This window comes from Gossypium hirsutum, chromosome A08 (assembly GCF_007990345.1).
Source record: "Gossypium hirsutum isolate 1008001.06 chromosome A08, Gossypium_hirsutum_v2.1, whole genome shotgun sequence".
NCBI classification, from domain to species: Eukaryota; Viridiplantae; Streptophyta; class Magnoliopsida; order Malvales; family Malvaceae; genus Gossypium; species Gossypium hirsutum.
This window is the reverse complement of record NC_053431.1, coordinates 23,058,211-23,079,077: the sequence shown is the minus strand read 5'-3', so window position 1 is coordinate 23,079,077 and position 20,867 is coordinate 23,058,211. Positions and strand designations below refer to the sequence as shown.

Below are 20,867 nucleotides of genomic sequence, written 5' to 3'. Positions count from 1 at the left end.
TACACAAATATCTAACATAGGTCATACCCTAGACCACAATCATCTCTCAAATTAATGGTAGAAATAGATAGATTAGGTTACAAGGATTTCAAAATATAAAAATTATTAAAAACGGGGCTAGAACGGACTTACAATCGAGCTTGAAAAGTGGCAAAACCCTAGCTATGTCTTCTTTGCAAATTTCAGCCAAGAATAAAGAAGATGGACTAAAGTTTGGCTTGATTTTTGGTTTTTAATTCATTTAATTACCAAATGACGAAAATGCCATTTTCTCAAAACACTAAAATTCTCTTACCCCATGTCTATTTTTGTCCAACATAAAGTAAAATGGTCTAATTACCATCTAAGAACCTTCAATTTAAAATTTCATAACAATTTGACACCTCTAGCATGTAGAACTCAATTTTTGCACTTTTTACAATTTAGTCCTATTCACTAAATTGAGTGCTCAAACGTCAAAATTTTTGAACAATATTTACACGAAATCATTTCGTAAAATTGTAGACCATGAAAATGTAATAAAAACAAATTTTTATACGTCAAATTCGTGGTCCCAAAACCACTGTTCCGACTAGGCTCAAAATCGGGCTGTTACAACTCTCCCCCTTTAGAGATTTTTGTCCCCAAAAATCTTACCAGAAAATAGGTTTGGGTATTGCTTTCTTATAGCCTCATCGGGCTCCCATGTAGCGTCTTCGACCCCATGCTATTGCCATAAAACTTTCATTAGGGCTATACTTTTATTTCTCAACTGTGTAACTTCCTGAGCTAAGATCTTGATCGGTTCTTCACCATACGTTATATCAAGTCGAATCTCAATCTTTGATGGAGAAATAACATGTGAAAGATTGAAACAATATTGTTACAACATCGACACATGAAACACATTATGAATCATTTCCAACACTATCGATAAATATAACCGATATGCTACTGGCCCTATTCTTTCGATAACTTCATACGGCCCAATGAAACATGGACTTAACTTGCCTTTATGACCAAATCTGAAAACTTTCTTCCATGGAGACACTTTCAAAAATGCTTTATCACCAACTTGAAACTCAATCTCTTTTCTTTTCAAATCCGCGTACGACCTCTGTCGATCTAAAGCTGCTTCCAAGAAATCACGAATTACCTTTACTTTTTCTTAGGTTTCTCTAACCAAATCAACCCCGTGAATCTATTTCTCACTAAGCTCGGTCCAATACAAAGGTGTTCGGCACTTGCGGCCATACAATGCCTCATAAGGTGTCATCTTTATACTCAATTGAAAACTGTTGTTATAGGAAAATTCGACCAATGGTAGATATTTTTCCCAACTACCCTCGAATTCTAAAATACAACATCGGAGCATATCTTCGAGAATCTGAATTTTTTTTTTCGGACTGACCATTAGTTTGCGGATGAAAAGCAATACTAAAGTTCATCTTCGTACCCAAAGCTTTTTGCAACTTTTTCCAAAATCTCGAAGTAAACCTCAGATCTCTATCCGAAATAATAGAAATAGGCACCCCGTGTAATCTCACAATCTCCGAAATGTACAATTCAACTAGCTAATCAAGTGAATAATCAGTAAGAACCGATATAAAATGAGCCGATTTCATTAATCTATTAACAATGACCCAAATGGTATCTTTCTTTTTCAGAGTTAAAGGCAAACCCATCACGAAATCCATTGTAATCGTATCCCATTTCCACTCAGGCACCATCACTGGCTGAACTAAATCCAAAGGCACTTGATGTTCAGCATTCACTTGTTGACAAATCAAATAACTTGAAACAAACTCTGAAATATCTCGTTTCATACCAGACCACCAATACAATTTTTTCAAATTATTATACATTTTTGTATTGCCCGGATGCACAGACAAACAACTGTTATGTGCTTCATGAAGAATTTTGTGACAGCCCAAAATCGACCCTAGTCGGGAAGTGGTTTCGGGACCACAAAACCGAGTCATAAAATTTAGTTAAAATTTTATTTGCATATCTTATATGTGTGATAGTACTTGTATGAAAATTTGATGTTTTAATTTTTGTATTACGAATGTGAATTTTGCTTGAAAGGATCTAGTTGAGAGACTTAGAAAATTTTGATAGGTAAATAAGTAAGGACCAAATAGTATTAAAATAGGAAAGTTTGGGTTTGCATGTCAAAGTGCCCAATTCTTGATAAGTGGCCGGCCAAGCATGACTCCATTCCTCCAAGTTTATGTTGTTTATTATTTAATATTGGTAAGTAAATTAAAATAAATTAAAGAAAGGAATTAAAAAGGAAGAGATGAATAAAATAAGGAGGGAAGAGGGAGTGTTCATCTTTCTTTTTCTTTGGCTATTGCCGTGAGTGAGGAGAAGGAAGGGAGATTTGGTTATTGGATTTTGGCTTGGAAGATGGGTAGAATGAGGTATGTATTGAATGATTCTTGAAAATCTATGCATGTTTGAGATGGTTAGTTCAAATTCTACTCATTCTATAGATTAGACTTAGGATAATGAGGTTGAAATTGTTGAATTGTTAGCTTGGTAACTAATGAAGTAATCGGCCATATGGGGTAAAAATGGGATGTTCATTTTAGTTGTTGTTTCATTTTTGTGAGAAATGAGTCAAGTGTTCATGAGGTGAAATTGTGTGATTAGATAAATTAAAGGTAATAGTATAGTTGATGAATATATATAGATATACATATTCGGCCATCACTTAGGAGCTTATGTGATGTTGAGTTTAAGCTTTGCATATTCGGCTATATATATATATATACATATATATGTAAGCCCATTCGTGATATTACCTTAGGACTATGTATATATAACCGACAAAAAATGGGAAAAACTAGCAAAGGTGAATGCCGAATGAGCTATAGGAGGTGGGGTGACTTCTATGCATGTGGGTGTGTGTGTATGCCATTTAGTTGGTGACATTCGGCATTTCTTAATTAACATTAGAGATGAGTGGATGAAATCAGCATGTGTATTTGTGAAAATGCCGAATGTGAACTTGGATAATATTGAGTAATGTATGTGCTTTAAAATGATGGAATGGAGTGGATGCTTTAAATGTGTTATGAACAATTATAAGTTAAATTAAGGTTTGCTAAATTACCATTGTCATTGCCGAATATACAAACATACATATGCATGTGTAATTGAAGTATGAATGTTTAGCAAGATGGTTAAACTAGTTAATTTATCGATTTAGCTCAAGAAGCTAAAGGTGGAGAGGCAAGCAAGGGCAAAGAAAAGATCATCGAGTAACCGAGTTGGAACCGTTTTACCCAACACAAGGTAAGTCATCAAGCATATATTTTGTATTGATCTAAATAGACATAATGTCTATGTAATTATGCCGAATGGAATGATAAATTTATATACATGTATGTATGTGGTGATGAAAGTGTTGAATGAAGAGAAAAGAGGTGAGATGTATTGAGTTGTTGACCTCGGCACTAAGAGTGCGGGTATAAACATTTATGATCATGAGATTGGCGCTAAGTGTGCGGGTTTAAATTGTACAGCACTAAGTGTGCGAGTTTGATTATCTAGCACTAAGTGTGCGAGTTTGATTATGTAGCACTAAGTGTGCGAGTTTGATTATGTAGCACTAAGTGTGCGAGTTTGATTATATAGCACTAAGTGTGCGAGTTGATTATATAGCACTGAGTGTGCGGACTTAATATATACTTTTGAATCATTATGGACACTAAGTGTACGATATTATTGAGTCGATCACGGACAGCGGATCGGGTAAGTACCTTGAGTTCATGGCTAATAGGCACTATGTTTATATTTGGAGTTGAGCTTGGTAAGTTTGAACCTATGTGACAAATATACTTGAAGTCACGTACATAAGATTTATCGTGGAATAGGTGAAAGGCCGTTTAGTTGTATGATTGTAACGAAATTAAAATGATGTATGAAAATGCCTCAAATATCCTATTGATTAGTATATGGAATGTGAATGCATGATTTGGTATGAGATTGAACCGATAGGTCTGAGGAACTATGGCATGGTTCGGTATGGATGGAGTAACTAGCCTCGTTCCATTTTGTTTCCTCTTGTGATAATGTTATTAATGGATGGTAGTGCTTTGCTTATGACTTACTGAGTTATATACTCACTCGGTGTTTCCTTGTCACCTATTCTAGGTTTCTTGGACTCGTCTCTTTTTGCGTGGTCGGGCCATCATCGAAGTCATCACACCGGCTAGCAAGTTTTGGTACTTTCTTCTTAGTCGGCTTAGGAGAACATTTCGGCATGTATAGGCTATTATGTTGTGTTTGAACTTTGGTATGTAAACTTTTAGCCATGCGAAAATGGCATAAATGTCGGTTGGGTTTGGTTTTATAACGCTAGGTCGTAAGCCTTGGTAATTCGACTTTTCTTTTATGCCATATGTCATGGTTGATTATTTTGGTGTTAAAATTCATGATATGGCAATAGTGTAGTAGGGGGATGTTTGACAATGATTAGCCTTTGGCATGGCTAGTCATGATCATAATTTGTGATATGTATGATGAATTACTAGTTAGATCAAGGAGAAATCACGAAATGGGCATAGTTGCTTTCGTAACAGATGCTGGCAGCAGCAGTGACGTGAGATTGAAAAATCACTAAAAATAGTAGGAGTGGAATTAATTGATGAATAAATTATGTATTCGAAGCTCGATGAGTCTATTTTCATATCGAAGTAACGATAAGATCATATGGACAGTATGTTAAGAGATATTCAGGTTCTCGTGAGACAGGGCCAGAACGGTTTCTGGATTTCCTGTTCCGACTTTGGAAATTCATTATAAATTAACCAGAGATAATTATGAGTCATGCCATATATGTACAGATTCCTCTCTGAGTATAGTTTCTATAGAAACAAACGACATCAGTATTTAATCTCTGTGTAGGGAGATATCCAATTCGTAATGCACATGGGTCAGTGTAGTCGATCCCTGTAACATGGGAGACTTTAACTAATAAACTGTACAAATTGGCCCGACCAAAAATTCTACAAAAATTCTACCATATAGATATATGAGTCTAGTTCCAGGGAAAATTTACGGAACTGGATTTTGAGTTTCAGAACTCAAGATATGATTTTTAAAGTGACTAGTACGCAGATTGACAGCTTGTCTGGAAAATGTCAATAAGTGGTTTGAAGTCTGTTAACACCTCGTGTTCGACTCCGGCGACGGTCTCGGGTTCGGGGTGTTACAAATTTTCTGAATAAGCTCATCATTTTTTGGTACCCAAATTCTGTCTTGGAACATCAAACAATCATCAGATCCAATATGAAAATCTAAGTCATTACCCGATTCACAATGAACTCTTTTGGCTTGCAAATCACTGTCACATTTCTGAGCTTCAGAAATTTGTTGAAGAAGTAAAGGTCTAGCTCTCAACTTGGCTAGAATCGAACCATTATCGGTCAAGGTCAACCATGTATTCATCACTCTCAAAGCAAACAAATACATTCCACTCAACGAATTTGTGACTACATTTGCCTTACCCAGATGGTAATCAATTACTAACTTATAATCTTTCAGTAACTCAAGCCATCTCCGTTGCCGCAAGTTCAAATCTTTCTAAGTCATCAAGTATTTTAAACTCTTATGATTAGCAAAGACATGACATTTCTCACCGTACAAATGATGTCTCTAAATTTTCAAAGCAAACACAATTGTGTCTAATTCCGAATCATGCGTCGCATAATTCTTCTCATGCAGTTTCAACTGTCTCAAAGCATAAGCTATCACTTTGCCCTCTTGTATCAACAAACATCCTAATCCATTCAGTGATGCGTCACTATAAATCACAAAATCTTTTCCCGGCTCAGGTTGTACTAAAATCGGTACCTCAGTCAATAATGTTTTCAACTTCTCGAAACTTTGCTAACATTTTTCATTCCATTCAAATTTAACATCTTTTTGCAACAACTTTGTTAGTGGCGTAGCGATCATCGAAAATCCTTTAACAAATCATCAGTAATAATCAGCTAAGCCTAAAAAGCTTCTAACTTCAGATAAGTTCCTTGGCAGTTTCCAATCAATAATTGCTGAGATCTTACTTGGATCAACACAGATACCATCATCTGAAACAATATGTCTCAAAAATCTGACTTCTCGGAGCCAAAACTCACTTATACTGAATTTAGCAAACAACTGCTTATCTCTCAAAGAATGTAATACAGCCCTCAGGTGCTCGGCATGCTCAGACTCGTCTCGAGAATAAATTAGAATGTCATCGATAAACACAACCACAAATTTGTCCAAATACGGTCTAAAGATCTAATTCATCAGATCCATGAAAACAGCAGTTGAATTCGTTAATCCAAAAGGCATAACAAGGAATTCATAGTGCCCATACCTTGTTTTGAAAGTGGTCTTTGGCACATCTGACTCTTTGGCTATCAGCTGATAGTAGCTAGATCTTCAATCAATCTTCAAGAATACCGTTGCTCTTCTCAACTGATCGAACAAGTCATCTATCCTTGGCAAAGGATACTTGTTCTTTATAGTCACCTTGTTGAGCTGTCGGTAATCGATACAAAGTCTCATAGACCCGTCTTTCTTCTTTACAAATGACACTGGAGCACCCTAGGGAGGAAAACTCGATCTCGTGAAACCTTTATCCGCCAACTCTTACAACTGAGCTTTTAATTCTTTCAATTCAGCAGGAGCCATTCTATACGAAGCAATAGATATCGGCGAGGTCTCTGGTACTAAATTAATACCAAACTCGACTTTTCTAACCAGTGGTAACCCAGGCAACTCTTCCGATAACACATTCGGATATTCACAAACTATCGGCATTGATTCAATTTTCAATTTAGACACTTTTGTGTTCAAAACATAAGCAAGATACTCTTCACACCCTTTTCTTACATATCTTTGGGCAGACGTCAAAGAAATCACAACAGGTAACTCACCTGATTCATCTGAATCAATTTGAAGAGTCTTACCATTTTCACATTTCAGTTCAAAAATCTTTCTTTTACAGTTCACTACGGCATCATGCAGTGTTAACCAATCCATGCTCAAAATAACATCGACTTCATCAAATGGCAACAACATTAAATCAACTGGAAAACAGTGACCTCGAATCATCAAAGGACAATTTTTGCAAACTCTATCAACTAGCACATGTTTGCCTAAAGGGTTTGAAACTCTAACCACAAATTCAGTAAACTCAACAGGCAAGCTCTTACTAGCTACCAATTTCACATAAACATAAGAATGAGTCAATCCAGGATCAATCAATGCAACTACATTAGTATTATAGAAAGAAAAAGTACCAACGATAACATCGAGAGATGTCACTTCTTCACGAGCATGGATGGCATAGGCTCTAGGAAGTGCTCGATCTTCGGATCACACAACTGTATCTTTTGTCACACCTTTACTACTAGCTCCATTTTTGGTATTTCTCGGTGGTCTACCCCTATTAGCAGTATTACTAGTCCTTGCACTCTAAAATTTTTCTTTCTCAACCATTTCGGGGCAATCTCGAATAAAATGCTCCTGAAAACCACACTTGAAACAAGCCCGATCATTCATTCTACACTCACCAGGATAACGTCTGCCACAATGCTGACAATCAAGTCTGTTAGACCTTACATTACCCACACTTTCCATTGAAGTGGCTTATGATTTAGAACTCGAGTATTGCTTTCCACGACCTCTTTGTGAATATCCCGCTAAAACATTCGAATAGGAATACATTTCTTTAGACTTCTTTGACTGATATGGAAATGACTTACTCATAGGTCTTTTCCTCAAATCTCTAGTTTCAAGATCAACTTTCCTCTTTTCTTTATTTAACTCCTAGGCCTTACAGGCTCGCTCGACCAATACCACAAATTATTTCAATTCTAAAATCCCAACTAGCATATGAATATCCTCATTCAATCCATGATAGCCTCGGTCGAAACACAATCTCGAGCATATTTACTAAGTCTGTCAAATTCTCGCTCATACTCAGTCACTGCCATACAACCCTATTTCAGCTCAAGAAATTTCTTACGTTTCTGATCAATGAATCGCTGACTAATATATTTCTTTCGAAATTTCTCTTGAAAGAATTCCCATGCAACCCTCTCTCTCGGTACCACCGATACTAAGGTATTCCACAAGTGATATGCATAATCTCTAAAAAGTAAGATGGCACACTTTAAATACTCATCCAGTATGCAGAACAACTCATCAAATACCCTAATGGATCTGCTCTCTCGGGATCATTATCCATATTAACTCTAAAATCTTCAACCCCATGCTTTCAGATCTTATCAATCGAATGCTTGTTCATTCTTACAAATTCCATACCTTGTAGAGCTATGAAAACCGATCGAGGAATAGGTGGGGGTGGAGGAGGTTGGGCATTTGGATTTGTTCGAACAAATTCCGTAAACCACTTATTCATCATATGGAAAAAGGCTTCACTACGCCCTTCTCCTTGACTAACCGTAGGAGGTCTACTATCAGACGGCGCTGCCTCTTAAGTGAGAGCCGACACATTATTTTCAACTTCATCAATCTCAGCTCGATTGGGATCCATTTACTATATGAAAACACAATTTAAAATTGTCAGGAGCCATCACACTATCACAATTAATTTATGGCATTTATAGCTACACTCTTACACATGCTACATTAGTCCGAGAATCGACTAAACCGTAGCTCTGATACCACTAAATGTAACACCCTTTACCCGTATTCGATGCCAGAACAGGGTACAAGGCATTACCGGACTTAAACATAAGCAAACATACAAAAGTGAGACGTAAATTTCCATCCAAATTTAAAACTTTTCATTTACATTCACATCGTCCCTAATACAAGCCTACGAGACCCAAAACATGCATTGAAAGCGGTTCGGGACTAAATCAAGAACTTTTGAAAATTTCACAACACTTAGAAAATTTTTCATGTTTTAAGAGCCACACGCCCGTGTGGCTTGGGACATGCCCGTGTAGGTAGGCCATGTGGTCACACACGCCCATGTCCTTAACCTATGTAACTCTTTGTCTGTCATTCAAGAACAAATTGAAGTCACAGGCCCAAGGCATACGCTCGTGTGGTTAGGTCGTATGGTCGATTTAATTTTCATAATTTTTCATAAAATAGGTGCAGACTTCACATGCTTAGGGCACACGCCTGTGCCTGAGGCCGTGTCATCAACACAGTTGAGACACATGCCCGTGGGGCAAGCTGTGTGTCACACACAGCCTAGACACACACACATGTGTCTACCCGTGTGGAAAAAAAAGGGCTATTTTCTAAGCCATATTGTCACCCTTCCATGCATAAACCTACACAACAAAACATAGCACTATTCCAAGTATATACATTTGATACGTGATATTCGCAACAGGTTTTAAAAATTTATAATTAATCGTTCTTGAAACTAACTATTATCACGATGAAGGCAAGTGTACCTCTCGAACAGTAATATAGTTTTAACAAGATCGGATTGTCAAACCCAAAGGAACCAAGAGTACTAGTAATTACTTTCTTTTTATTATCTAGCCTAAAAATTAAGGGATTTGTTTGTCTAAACTAATTAACTAAACTAAGAGTGCATAGAGAGAAATTGGGGAAAAGCTTTTGGGAAAATTCGATTGATTAAGACAATACCCAAGGAAAAATTCACCTAGACTTCACTTGTTATTTGACTCTGAACTAGACAATTTATTCATTTGACTTGATCCATAGAAATCCCTAAGTTATATTATTATCTCTCTCGAGACTAATAACGTCTAACCCTAGGTTGATTAATTGAAATCTCTTTCTAATTAACGCCCTAGTGTTGCATTAACTCGATCTATAGATCCCCTTATTAGGTTTCACCCTAATCTAGAAAAATCTTATCACCCTATCTCTAGGCGTGCAATCAACTCCACTTAATTATGGAAAATTTACTCTTAGACAAGGTCTTTTCCTCATCTGAATAAGAGCATTAACTTGAACCAATATCTTGGAATATTAAAACAAGAATTAAGAACACATAATTAAGAAAAAAAACAAATATTTATCATACAATTCAAATAATAATAACAAGATCCGTCTTAGGTTTTATTCCCCTTAGGTATTTAGGGGGTTTAGTTCATAATTATAAAAGAGAACATCTTATAAGAATGATGAATACAAAACATATAGAAAACCCAAAACCCCTGAATGGAAATTGAAGGGAGATCTTCAGTCTTGATGATAAATCCAACTTCTGAGATGGACCAATCGGCTTCCCTTGAGTAATTCCTTGCCTCTTACTCTATGTCTCCTCTCTAAGTGCCTCCTCAGGTGTTTAAATAGACTTTAGAATGACTAAGAGCCCTCAAAATTGGCCTTTTCCGAATAGGGCTATACTTGGGCTCAGCAGGAACACGCCCGTGTACGATTACTCCAGCCCGTGGTCAAGGCTGTTGAATAGGCACGGGCGTGTAGTCTGCCCATGTAAGTCGTGCTTCGATCCTACCAAATGGACACGGCCATGTGACATGCACGTGTGAGGAAGTCCAGGCCATGTTGATTTCCTATGTGGGTCCATTTTCTTCGTGTTTGGCCCGTTTCTTGCTCTTTTTACTCTCCTATGCTCACCTAAGAATAAAACATGAAATTAAAGAATTAGAAGCATCAAACTCACCAAATCTAAGGAGAAATCATCCATCAATGTGCTAAGCATGGGATAGAAATATGTATAAATTACGGTTTATCAACATTCAACCAAATCAGCCACAACCAAGGCATCAATACCTCATTCAGATACTATCATTAATCATACACAAACATCACATATATCTCATATCAATCGTGCATACTTCCACATCCATGAAAACATCATTATATGCATAAATACTTAAACCAATATTAGCCAATACCATATGGCCATTTACAAAATGAATTATCAACCAATATAGGCCAACACATTAGGCCAAATCAATTATGACACATAACAAATGACCAAGTCCCTATACATGCCATCACTCAAAATATTGAAATCATTAGTACCCAAAATATTAAGTTGATTGTGTTACTGGATCTCCGACAACCTTCGATCCCCGAGCTGGCTTAGTGACACTATAAGATAAGGGAAAATAAAGAGGAGTAAGCTTTAAATCTTATTAAGTTCCCATGCAAATAATAAGCATTATAAATTCACATGTAACATACAATTAACTTGAAGTAAGTTAACTTAAATGTCACTATAAATCTCACAATCCAACTTACTCAATCACAACCTTACCGAGGGATTCATCTCATATCAAGCTCATTAAGTATGAGTTTTATGTACATACCTGTACCAATTTACAACATACCATAGTTTTTCACAACGTTGACATTCTCGTTCCATTTCCTATTGAACCACTTGGAATACTAAAGGATACTCGGGTATCTCGCACGCATAGTACCACACCAATGTCATATCCTAGATATGGTCTTATATAGGATCTCGTTTCGATGCCAATAGCCCAACTATGGTCTTAAATGAAGTCTCATATCGATGCCATATCCCAGATATGGTCTTACATGAAATCTCATAATGATGTCATATCCCAGATATGGTCTTACACATAGTCTTGGTAACCTTAATGTCATGACATTTGTATCCTATCTATTCTTAAGGTTCAACCGGAATTTCTCACTTATCAAACTTTTTCGATCATGTTCAAGAGCAAATCACAATTCATACAATATTAAAGTAATTAAAGTATAAATAACAATGCATTATTTACATAAGAACTTACCTCGGTACAAAAATAGTAGGAAATGAACCTAATCGTCAAATACTTTGTTTTTCCCCTGATCTAGGTTTGAACCTCGTTTCTCTTAATCTATAATGACAAATTTAACTCATTTATTAATCACATTACTCAATTCAATCCAAAACTTATATTTTTGCCTCTAAACTTTGACATATTTACATTTTAGCCCTAGGCTTGTAAAATGAAATCTATTCAATTTCATCAAGACCCAAGCCTATCTGAACCTCTTTAATGCTTATAATAGCTCAAATTTTCCATTTAATCACACTTTTATACACATTTTGAAATCTTTTTACAAATTGGTCCTTCTAATATTTTCATCAAAAATCACCTAGTAAAAGTTGTTGATCTAGCATTAAACTTGCATACTCTACCATTAGACATCAAAATACACAAATATCTTACATGGGTCAAACCCTAGACCTCAATGACCTCCCAAATTAATGGTAGAAATAGATAGATTAGGTTACAAGGATTTCAAAATTATAAAAATCATTAAAAACGAGGCAAGAATGGACTTACAATCGAGCTTGAAAAGTGGGAAAACCCTAGATATGTCTCCCTTGAAAATTTCAGCCAAGCATGAATAAGATGGACTAAATTTTGGCTTGATTTTTGGTTTTTAATTCATTTAATTACCAAATGACCAAAATGCCATTTTCTCAAAACACTAAAATTCTCTTACCTCATGTCTATTTTTGTCCAAGTTAAATTAAAATGGTTTAATTATCGTCTAAAGACCTTCAATTTAAAATTTCATAACAATTTGACACCTCTAGCATGTAGAACTCAACTTTTACACTTTTTTTGCTATATTGAGTACTCAAACGTCAAAATTTTCGAACGAAATTTTCATGAAATCATTTTGTAAAATTTTAGACCATTAAAATGTAATAAAAATAAATTTTTCTATGTCGGATCCGTGGTCTCGAAACCACTTGACTAGGCCTAAAATCGGGCTGTTACACACTGAAACTACTATTTTTGATACCATTGAAAAACGAGTTGTTATAGAACCAATTAAAACTCCTTTAACTTTGGGCTTTAACTTGTTTCGTAACTAAGAAACACTTATTTTAGGGTTTTCTCCTTATCAGTACCATTAGAGAATTCTTTATCATTAGAAATTTCTTTACCAACGGTGGGTTCACTTTATGTGTTTAAACCAACCTCCTAAGATCTGCCTTGATTCCCACCCAGAGCCTTAAATCTAGATCCTCCATTTTGTCTACCTTGAATGTCGTTTACCTTAACCCCCAAGCTTCTGCCATTACGCCATTGCCGACATTCAACTAACATCCAAAGTCCGTAGTCCTCCTCTTCAACTCGCTGATTTAGATCTTGAGAACCAAGTTTTTTCGGCATTGCCATATTGATGAGATTATCTTCCATTAGTGAATAGGCACAACCTTTCTAGCTTAAATCAGACCCATATCCATACAGACCACATTTGAAATAGACATAGGGTAACGACTCGTATTCAACCCTCTGAATATGACCATTAATCCTAACTTTAGAGATCAACGACTTTCTTAAATCAACACAAATGGCTAATCTAACGAAATAAGTGTGTTCATCAATCATAACCACCGAACTAATCACTTGTCTAATAACTTGGAGAATACAAGGTGAATAGTAACTTTCAGAAAGTCCCAACAACCAGATCCATACCACTTGGATTCCCCCCTATCCTGAGTCGTCAAAAAATTCGATGTACAAGGACGAATCGTCAGATACTGACCAAATATCACCCAAGGTCCATTTGTTAGCACTTTATTATAGTCATCCTCTTCACTAAATTGAACCAAATAATAATCATTTTCCAAACCCATTAATTGGAATGGAAAATTTGTTTTCCATAGTATTGTGATCCTATTTAGCAGTGCATTGAAGGCAATTTTCCTACCCAAAAGCTTTACATTCTTTATCTAACCTTTTTCGTTACCCTAGCTACAACCGAATTTTAGATATCAGGACTTGTTCCAACTATGAAAATCAGTGAGGGGGCTATTGGCTATAGCACCCAAACATTACTACTGTTGTTAGTTCTTAGTGGCTAGCCCTCCTGAGAGTTCCATAAAGTTAGGGAGGGAAGGCAATAGCCACATAGAGAGTTTAGGGTAGAGTGAGAGGATATTGTTTTTTTTTTCTTTGCTCACAATAAATTCGTATTTGTTCTTGTTTATTAATTGTATAGTTAAAATGAATAAAATCTCTATTATTAATAAAACCTATGTATTTAGTGTCATATTAGTAATTAAAATAACATTAAAGATATTCTTATCCATTCCAAATCTTTTTCCAAACTCGTACTTTTACATATATTATAAATTATAGAAAACAAATATCTTTACTCATCCAACATGTTTTTAAATTAAAAAATATATATATGAATTTTTAATAAAAATAAAACAACATTTTTAAATACCATATGGAGTAAATTTAGTATTTAGTTTTCCGGAGCAGCCTTTACCTCCATGGCGCAGCCCCTAGTCAGAATAATAAATAAAAAGTGATATTATACGGTTGGCTTTTATTATTATTATTATTATTATTATTATTATTATTATTATTATTAAAAAAGAGAGACATACCCCAATGCTCACAAAATTGGAGGAAAGAGTTATTAAAATGATTTTTAATCAAATGGTTATATTCTACTCCTTAGTGTAGATAATGTAATTTATTATAACCGTTGCGCCTGCATAAAATGCTGGCCATATTATTAGAATAATAAAACCAAATTAAATGAAGATCACCGAAAGAAAAAGGTTAAATTCTGTAAGCAGTCCCTATACTGTTATATTTCTTGTGAATTTGATCACTTTACTATAATTTCAACATATTTAGTCCCTCTGCTATTCAACAATCAAAATTTCAATCCTAAACTAAAGACGTTGAGTAACCTAACATGGCACTATTTTAAATAGAGAATTTAAGGTGTTTGACATGGCTTGTACACCTAAGCATGTATTATTGCCACGTATTTCAACCAAAAATAAAAGAAAACGAAAACCCTCATCCTCTAATACTTCTGGGCAGGGAAACAGTAAAGAAATGAAAATGAAATTGTGTTGGAGGTTCGTTGCTTGAAGCTGACCCAAAACATCTAAACGATAGGAAATTATCATAGCAATGAAAGAAGAAAATTTCAACACAAAAAGGAATTGAAGAGAAGCCGAAGTATGGGTTTAGGGGAATATACGCTGAAATCGAGGAAGCATGGATGAAACATTCTTTTCATTTCATATAATATAACCCTCTTTTCTTCATTTTCTTCCCTGTTTTGGGTGATTATACTACGTGGCAATCATAAATACCGACCTGTACACAGAGTACATGACACTCTAAAGCCACTTAATTACAGATAATGCCATGTCATGTTGTTTAACGGTACAAACGGTGAAAGTTCGTAAAGGATTTTCAATTAATACAAGGATTAAAATTGTTCAAACTATAGTGAATGAATCAAATCTGAAAGAACTTACAGGGATTATTTAAAACATTTAACCAATTATATATAGTTAAGTTGATTTGTCACATGTGCAGGGAAATCCCACTAAGTTTTTTTTTTTTTTATTTCTCTTTGAAAATCTCACCAAGGTTTTTTTATTTGTTTCTCTTGGGAAATCCCACTAAGTTGGACAAGAGCTCCTCTCTGCCCCTCTGTATATATACCCCTACTGCTCAAAGGTCAATATGTTATCATACAACTTTCTTCGTAATAAAGATGAGTAACACTATTATCTGCTTCGGTAGAAAATTGGAGCATTTTAGTAGCACTTCACGCTCCAAACTATCATGCTTCAACCAATCCTATCGTGGTTTGATATCCACTTGTTTCCGTTTCTTGGTCTTTAGAGTGAACCCTTTCTGGGTTCAGCTTGCTTATTTCATAGTCCTGTCTTTGGTTGGCTTCGGGGCATTGAAAATGTCAAAGCCAAAATCCGGCTCAGTTAGTCCTAAAAGCATAGACGTGTTCTTCACTTCTGTATCAGCAACAACGGTTTCAAGCATGTCGACTGTAGAAATGGAGGTTTTTTCCAATACCCAACTTATTATTATAACTATTCTGATGCTGGTAGGTGGGGAGGTCTTCACTTCCATGCTTGGACTTCTGTTGGGGAGGTTCAGGTTTGAAACACCTCCAAGTTTCGATGGGGACATTGTAAATTCTATTAGCAATAGGGGCCTCCAATCAGACTACAGCTTGACCTCAAAAAACATTGCCCAGGAAGTGGAGTTGGGTAGGATTACTTTTTCAGCCTTAGCGAATGAGAAACCTATCAATGACTTAGAAAGTAACAAAAACTTGACTTCCGATATTAAGAGTCTCAAGTATAAGGCCACTAGGTGTTTGGGGTATCTGGTTTTCGGGTATCTTTTAGTAGTCCACGCAGTTGGTTCTAGTCTAGTTTCTATGTATGTAAGCCTGGTTTCAAGCGCCAGAAAAACACTGAAAACCAAAGGTATTGATATACGAACATTTTCTTTCTTCACTGTCGTTTCTACGTTCGCAAACTGTGGGTTTGTTCCAACAAATGAAAACATGATAGTCTTCAAGAAGAATTCGGGTCTTCTGTTGCTGCTAATTCCACAAATTCTTATTGGGAACACTCTTTATCCAGCTTGCCTACGAGCCTTGATATGGGTTTTTGACAAAATGACAAAAAAGGTGGAGTTCAGTTACATCCTGAAGAACTGGAAGGAGATGGGTTATAGTCATTTACTGTCAAGCGTTCATTCTTGTTTTCTTGCTGCCACTGTTTTTGGGTTGACATTAGTTCAGTTTATTCTCTTCTGCTCAATGGAATGGAATTCAGAAACCATGGATGGTTTTAGTTCATATCAGAAAGTTGTGGGCTCGCTGTTTCAGGTGGTTAACTCAAGGTATGCTGGTGAATCGGTAGTTGATCTTTCCACCATCTCCTCAGCAATCTTGGTGCTCTTTGTTGTTATGATGTGAGTCTCTCTCTCTCTCTAGTCCGTTTTTATCTCTCTCTCTCTCTTTTTTAATTACTTGGTGTATATTCTTCAACAAAATTCCGTGACAACTCGCTAGCTAACCACATCCACTATGCACCCTTACCCCACATCAACCTCATCTTCATATTCTTCTTATCTAGAGAACATATATATTCCTTTTGATCATTGTTTTTAGGGAATATGTATATTATTACCTTTTGACTACTTTTACCCACTCCCATAATTCTCCCATTTTATCGAAAGGAATTAATGCCTACTCATATTTCTTATTTCAGAAATTTTCCTAATTTTTTTAATTTAAAATTAAAAAGGGTATTTTAATATGCGGGTTCAATATTTGCGGTGACTATGAAACAATTTTAAAATTCATAATAAACATTTACTAAGGATCTACAAAATGTGAAGGATTAATCAATAAGCTCGATCCGATTGATACCTTAAAAAAGCCAAAAAGAATAAATTAAGAAGGGAAGACGATGGATCTTATGATTTGGTAAAAATAAATAGAAGATTTTTTTTTATACTTTTGAAAAAAAAATTATTCTTCAATTTATTGTGCTTCGGTGGTATTTTTAAAATTCATGAGATTAAAATTAAATCTGCCAATATTATTAATTATAAATCAATTTAGAAATTTCCACCTTATTTTAATTTACTATTTTTTGTTTTACTATTAATTTAATTTAATTTTTAAAAACTACAAAAGTAATACTATTTTATATTTACTTATTACATATACAAATAATTATATTATTTATAGAAAAATAGTTGAATTTATATTTTAAAGATATGCGTACATGTTTTGGTGTTTGATGTCATTCCATCCATTTTGGTTGATAATATAGTGAAAACAAATGGGGTTTAGCACTTGCCTCGTTTAACTTTTGAAGTGGGTTTTGAGTATTCTGACCCCACAAATTCTGTATATAGAAGTTTTTCTTTTGTGTATTTAGCTGTTCAATATCTCCAGCCTCACATTTCCGCCATCTATTCTATCATATACGATTAACTTTGTTACACATACGTCATCATTGTATAAGTAAAAATAATTCAAGTTACATAATTGAACGTATTATTATGATTTTATGTTCGATTTTTGTATTAATTTATAATAATATAACATATATGAATAAATGTAATTTGATTTAGGGGATATATATATTTCATTCTTTATTTTTCAGGTATCTCCCTCCTTATACTTCCTTTATACCAACAAAATATCAGAAAAAGGAAATAGAGAAAGGAAGTCAAAATGAATCAGCAGGGAAGAGCATTTTGGACTGTGTTTTGTTCTCTCAACTCTCATACTTGGCCATCTTCATCATCCTAATTTGCATCTCCGAAAGACAAAAATTGAAGGAAGATCCCCTCAACTTCAATGTGTTAAACATCACCATAGAAGTCGTAAGGTAAATTGCCTCTTCTAATTTAGGTTTTCTATACCATTTTTTAAAATAAAAGATAGAGAATAGGAGAAGAGTTGTAGATATTGTAATTGAAATTACAGTAATACCTCTTCTAATTCCTTTTCTATGTTACCAACATAATCTTCTCCAGTCTGTTACTGATATTCAGACAGTTCCTCGCTCCTCGCTGCCTTCCATTTACAATACTCTTCTTCTTTCTCTTCTCGGTTTTTACGTAAGCCATAAACCTTTAATTTCTTACATCTATCATTTATATATAAAAAAATCCAACACCCAAGTCTTTATTTTTTTTTCAACTTTGATATGTAGTAACATGTCCATTCTCCGAAAATCTCAACATTCAATCCCCTTATCCCCAAGTTATCCTCCGCTTCTTTTTCACACGCTTCTCTTTAATCCCGGCCCGATCGACCCGACGACCCCACATCGGCCGACTACTACAAATGGGTTAATAAAGCCGGCGACTGTAGGCTATCTCCTCAACAAGAGCGCGAGAGACGGGTCCTTCAACACCATCAAAACCTTCAACTTCATCATCAATACGGAATACTCTCTCTCGATCTTCGTCCCTTTATCTCGTTTAGACAAAGGCCTCATGCGCAACCACGCGTTCAATTTACAAATTGCATGTCTCTATAAGATCGAAAGGATTGAAGAATCGTCGTGCGTCTTAGACGATGATGAGAATGGTGGGTTGAAGGCTACCACCTTTCATCACATTGTAATTATGTTGACAAAGAAGAAGAAGATGGATGATGGATCTGATGAGAGTCGCGGAGTTTCGTTGGACGTAATTACATAAAATATTTTACCATTTTTACTGACAGGATACTATTAAAAAAGTAAGTTGACGGTGACGGAGACGAACACAGTGGTGAAAAAAGTAAGAGGAGGAAGGGTGGGAGCATATAGATGAATAAATTAAAATTGATAAAAGACTTAAATATCCACGTCATTGATGAATAATATGGTAATTGATAAAAGACTTAAATATCCACTTCACTAGGGTCACATCCAAGTTCGTTAAGATCTAATATTGATGTTTTTACTTATAATTTGTGTTTTTATTATTAATAAAATTTTAAAAATTTTATTTAACACTTTTTATAAAATCCTGAAACTAAGTTTTAGATCCTAAAACTGAAAATTTTAAAATCCTAACCTTTTCTCTCTAAAATCATAGATCTTAACCCTTAAGTTTTAAAATCTTAAAACTCCCATCTTTCGACTTTAAATCTTAACCCTGTATTAGAAAAAGCTAAAATACATATGGAAAACACAGTTAGAATTACAAATTGTTATAACAGGTTTTTCCTTATGCATTACATTTACTAAATATAAAAGGAGTAAATATTAGATCTATTGATAGATATATAGTATAGTAACAAGTGTTAATAGTTGTAGTATCTTTATATAGCTAAATTATTTATATTTGTAGTATTTAAATAGATCCATGATGTCTATAATTAATTAAAGGGTGATGTAAAATTAGGCTTGTCTGGTAATTCATATTAAGAAATAAAATTTTACACTATTCAAGTGTGTTTGATAATTGATATTAAATATCACTTAATTTTTTTTATTAATAATCTTAAATTAGAAAAGAGGATAGATATGGGATAACTTATTAACCAACAATATGTTCAATTAAAATTTATTTTATTTCTATTTTAATTTAAGATGTTTAATCAATTTAGATTCACTTTTGCAGTGCTTATGGGAATGTTGGATTCTCAACCGGATATAGCTGTAAAAGACGATTGAAAGGTGAGCAGTGGTGCACAGATTCATGTGCTGGCTTCGCGGGGAGATGGAGTAACACCGGAAAGTTTATCCTTATTGTTGTCATGTTTTTTGGAAGGCTAAAGAATTTCAGCTTTAAATGTGGTAAAGCTTGGAAACTCTCCTAACAATCAAAGTAATCACTATAAAAAGCATAATGTCGAGCAAAATATAAACTACGCAGCTTTGCTTTTTTAAGTATTCAAGGGTCTTCTCATGTATAATTATTGTGAGAGAGTATACGTAATTTTCATGCACTAGTTTAATCTAGTTATACAACAATTTTTTATCCGTTTATGCACTATATTATTTTATTCCTACTTTATAACTACTGGCTCATGTATTTTACTATATTTATATTTATAAGTTCTTAAATATATATTTTACTCAACAATTTTTTTAATAATAATAAATAATTAACCTCTAAAGAGGTTAGAGGTTACCAAGGAAAAACACTTAAAATATCTTAAGTATAATAGAATTCCCCTTTACATCACCAATGTCTTGAGTAACTCCGTGTACCAGCTCTTTTCGCACACATTTAATGTTGTAAAAGAAATTTTAATTAGCTAATAACTATTATTAACTAAATTAATCCAAGAAACTCTTAATTATTATTAATCGAATCAAAATTATTTTAAAATTTATTAATTAAACTGAATTAATTTTTTCTAATTCGATTTATTAATTGAATTAATCGAAATTTACACGTTTATTTTTTTCAAAAAAATTTAAAACATAAAAAAAATACAATTGCAATTTTCTTTTTCTTTGTTTTCAATTCAAAAAAAAATTTAAAGTAAGGAAATTTTTATTAAATTTTAATTTCGTTAAATTCTATCAACTTTTTATACTTTTGTTAAATTTTTATTTTATGTTTATTTTTCTTAATACTTTCGGTTCATTATATGAATATTTGTCCATT

General features: G+C 34.4%; 1 protein-coding gene across 1 annotated transcript; it reads left to right on the top strand.

Moving 5' to 3' along the window:
* The first annotated feature begins 15,291 nt into the window (after positions 1-15,291).
* LOC107913819 (sodium transporter HKT1) lies at positions 15,292-20,273 on the top strand. Its single transcript, XM_016842505.2, has 3 exons — positions 15,292-16,709; positions 17,915-18,142; positions 19,872-20,273. The coding sequence occupies exons 1-3, from the start codon at positions 15,478-15,480 to the stop codon at positions 20,068-20,070; spliced, it is 1,659 nt and encodes a 552-aa protein (XP_016697994.1). The 5' UTR covers positions 15,292-15,477; the 3' UTR covers positions 20,071-20,273.
* Positions 20,274-20,867: the final 594 nt, after the last annotated feature.

Bases quoted from the DNA above. Each gene is read 5' to 3' on its own strand.
- LOC107913819 (XM_016842505.2), top strand. From the start codon at position 15,478: ATGAGTAACACTATTATCTGCTTCGGTAGAAAATTGGAGCATTTTAGT. The intron at 16,710-17,914 runs GTGAGTCTCTCT...TTTATTTTTCAG, and splicing joins GTGCTCTTTGTTGTTATGAT to GTATCTCCCTCCTTATACTT. The intron at 18,143-19,871 runs GTAAATTGCCTC...TCACTTTTGCAG, and splicing joins ATCACCATAGAAGTCGTAAG to TGCTTATGGGAATGTTGGAT.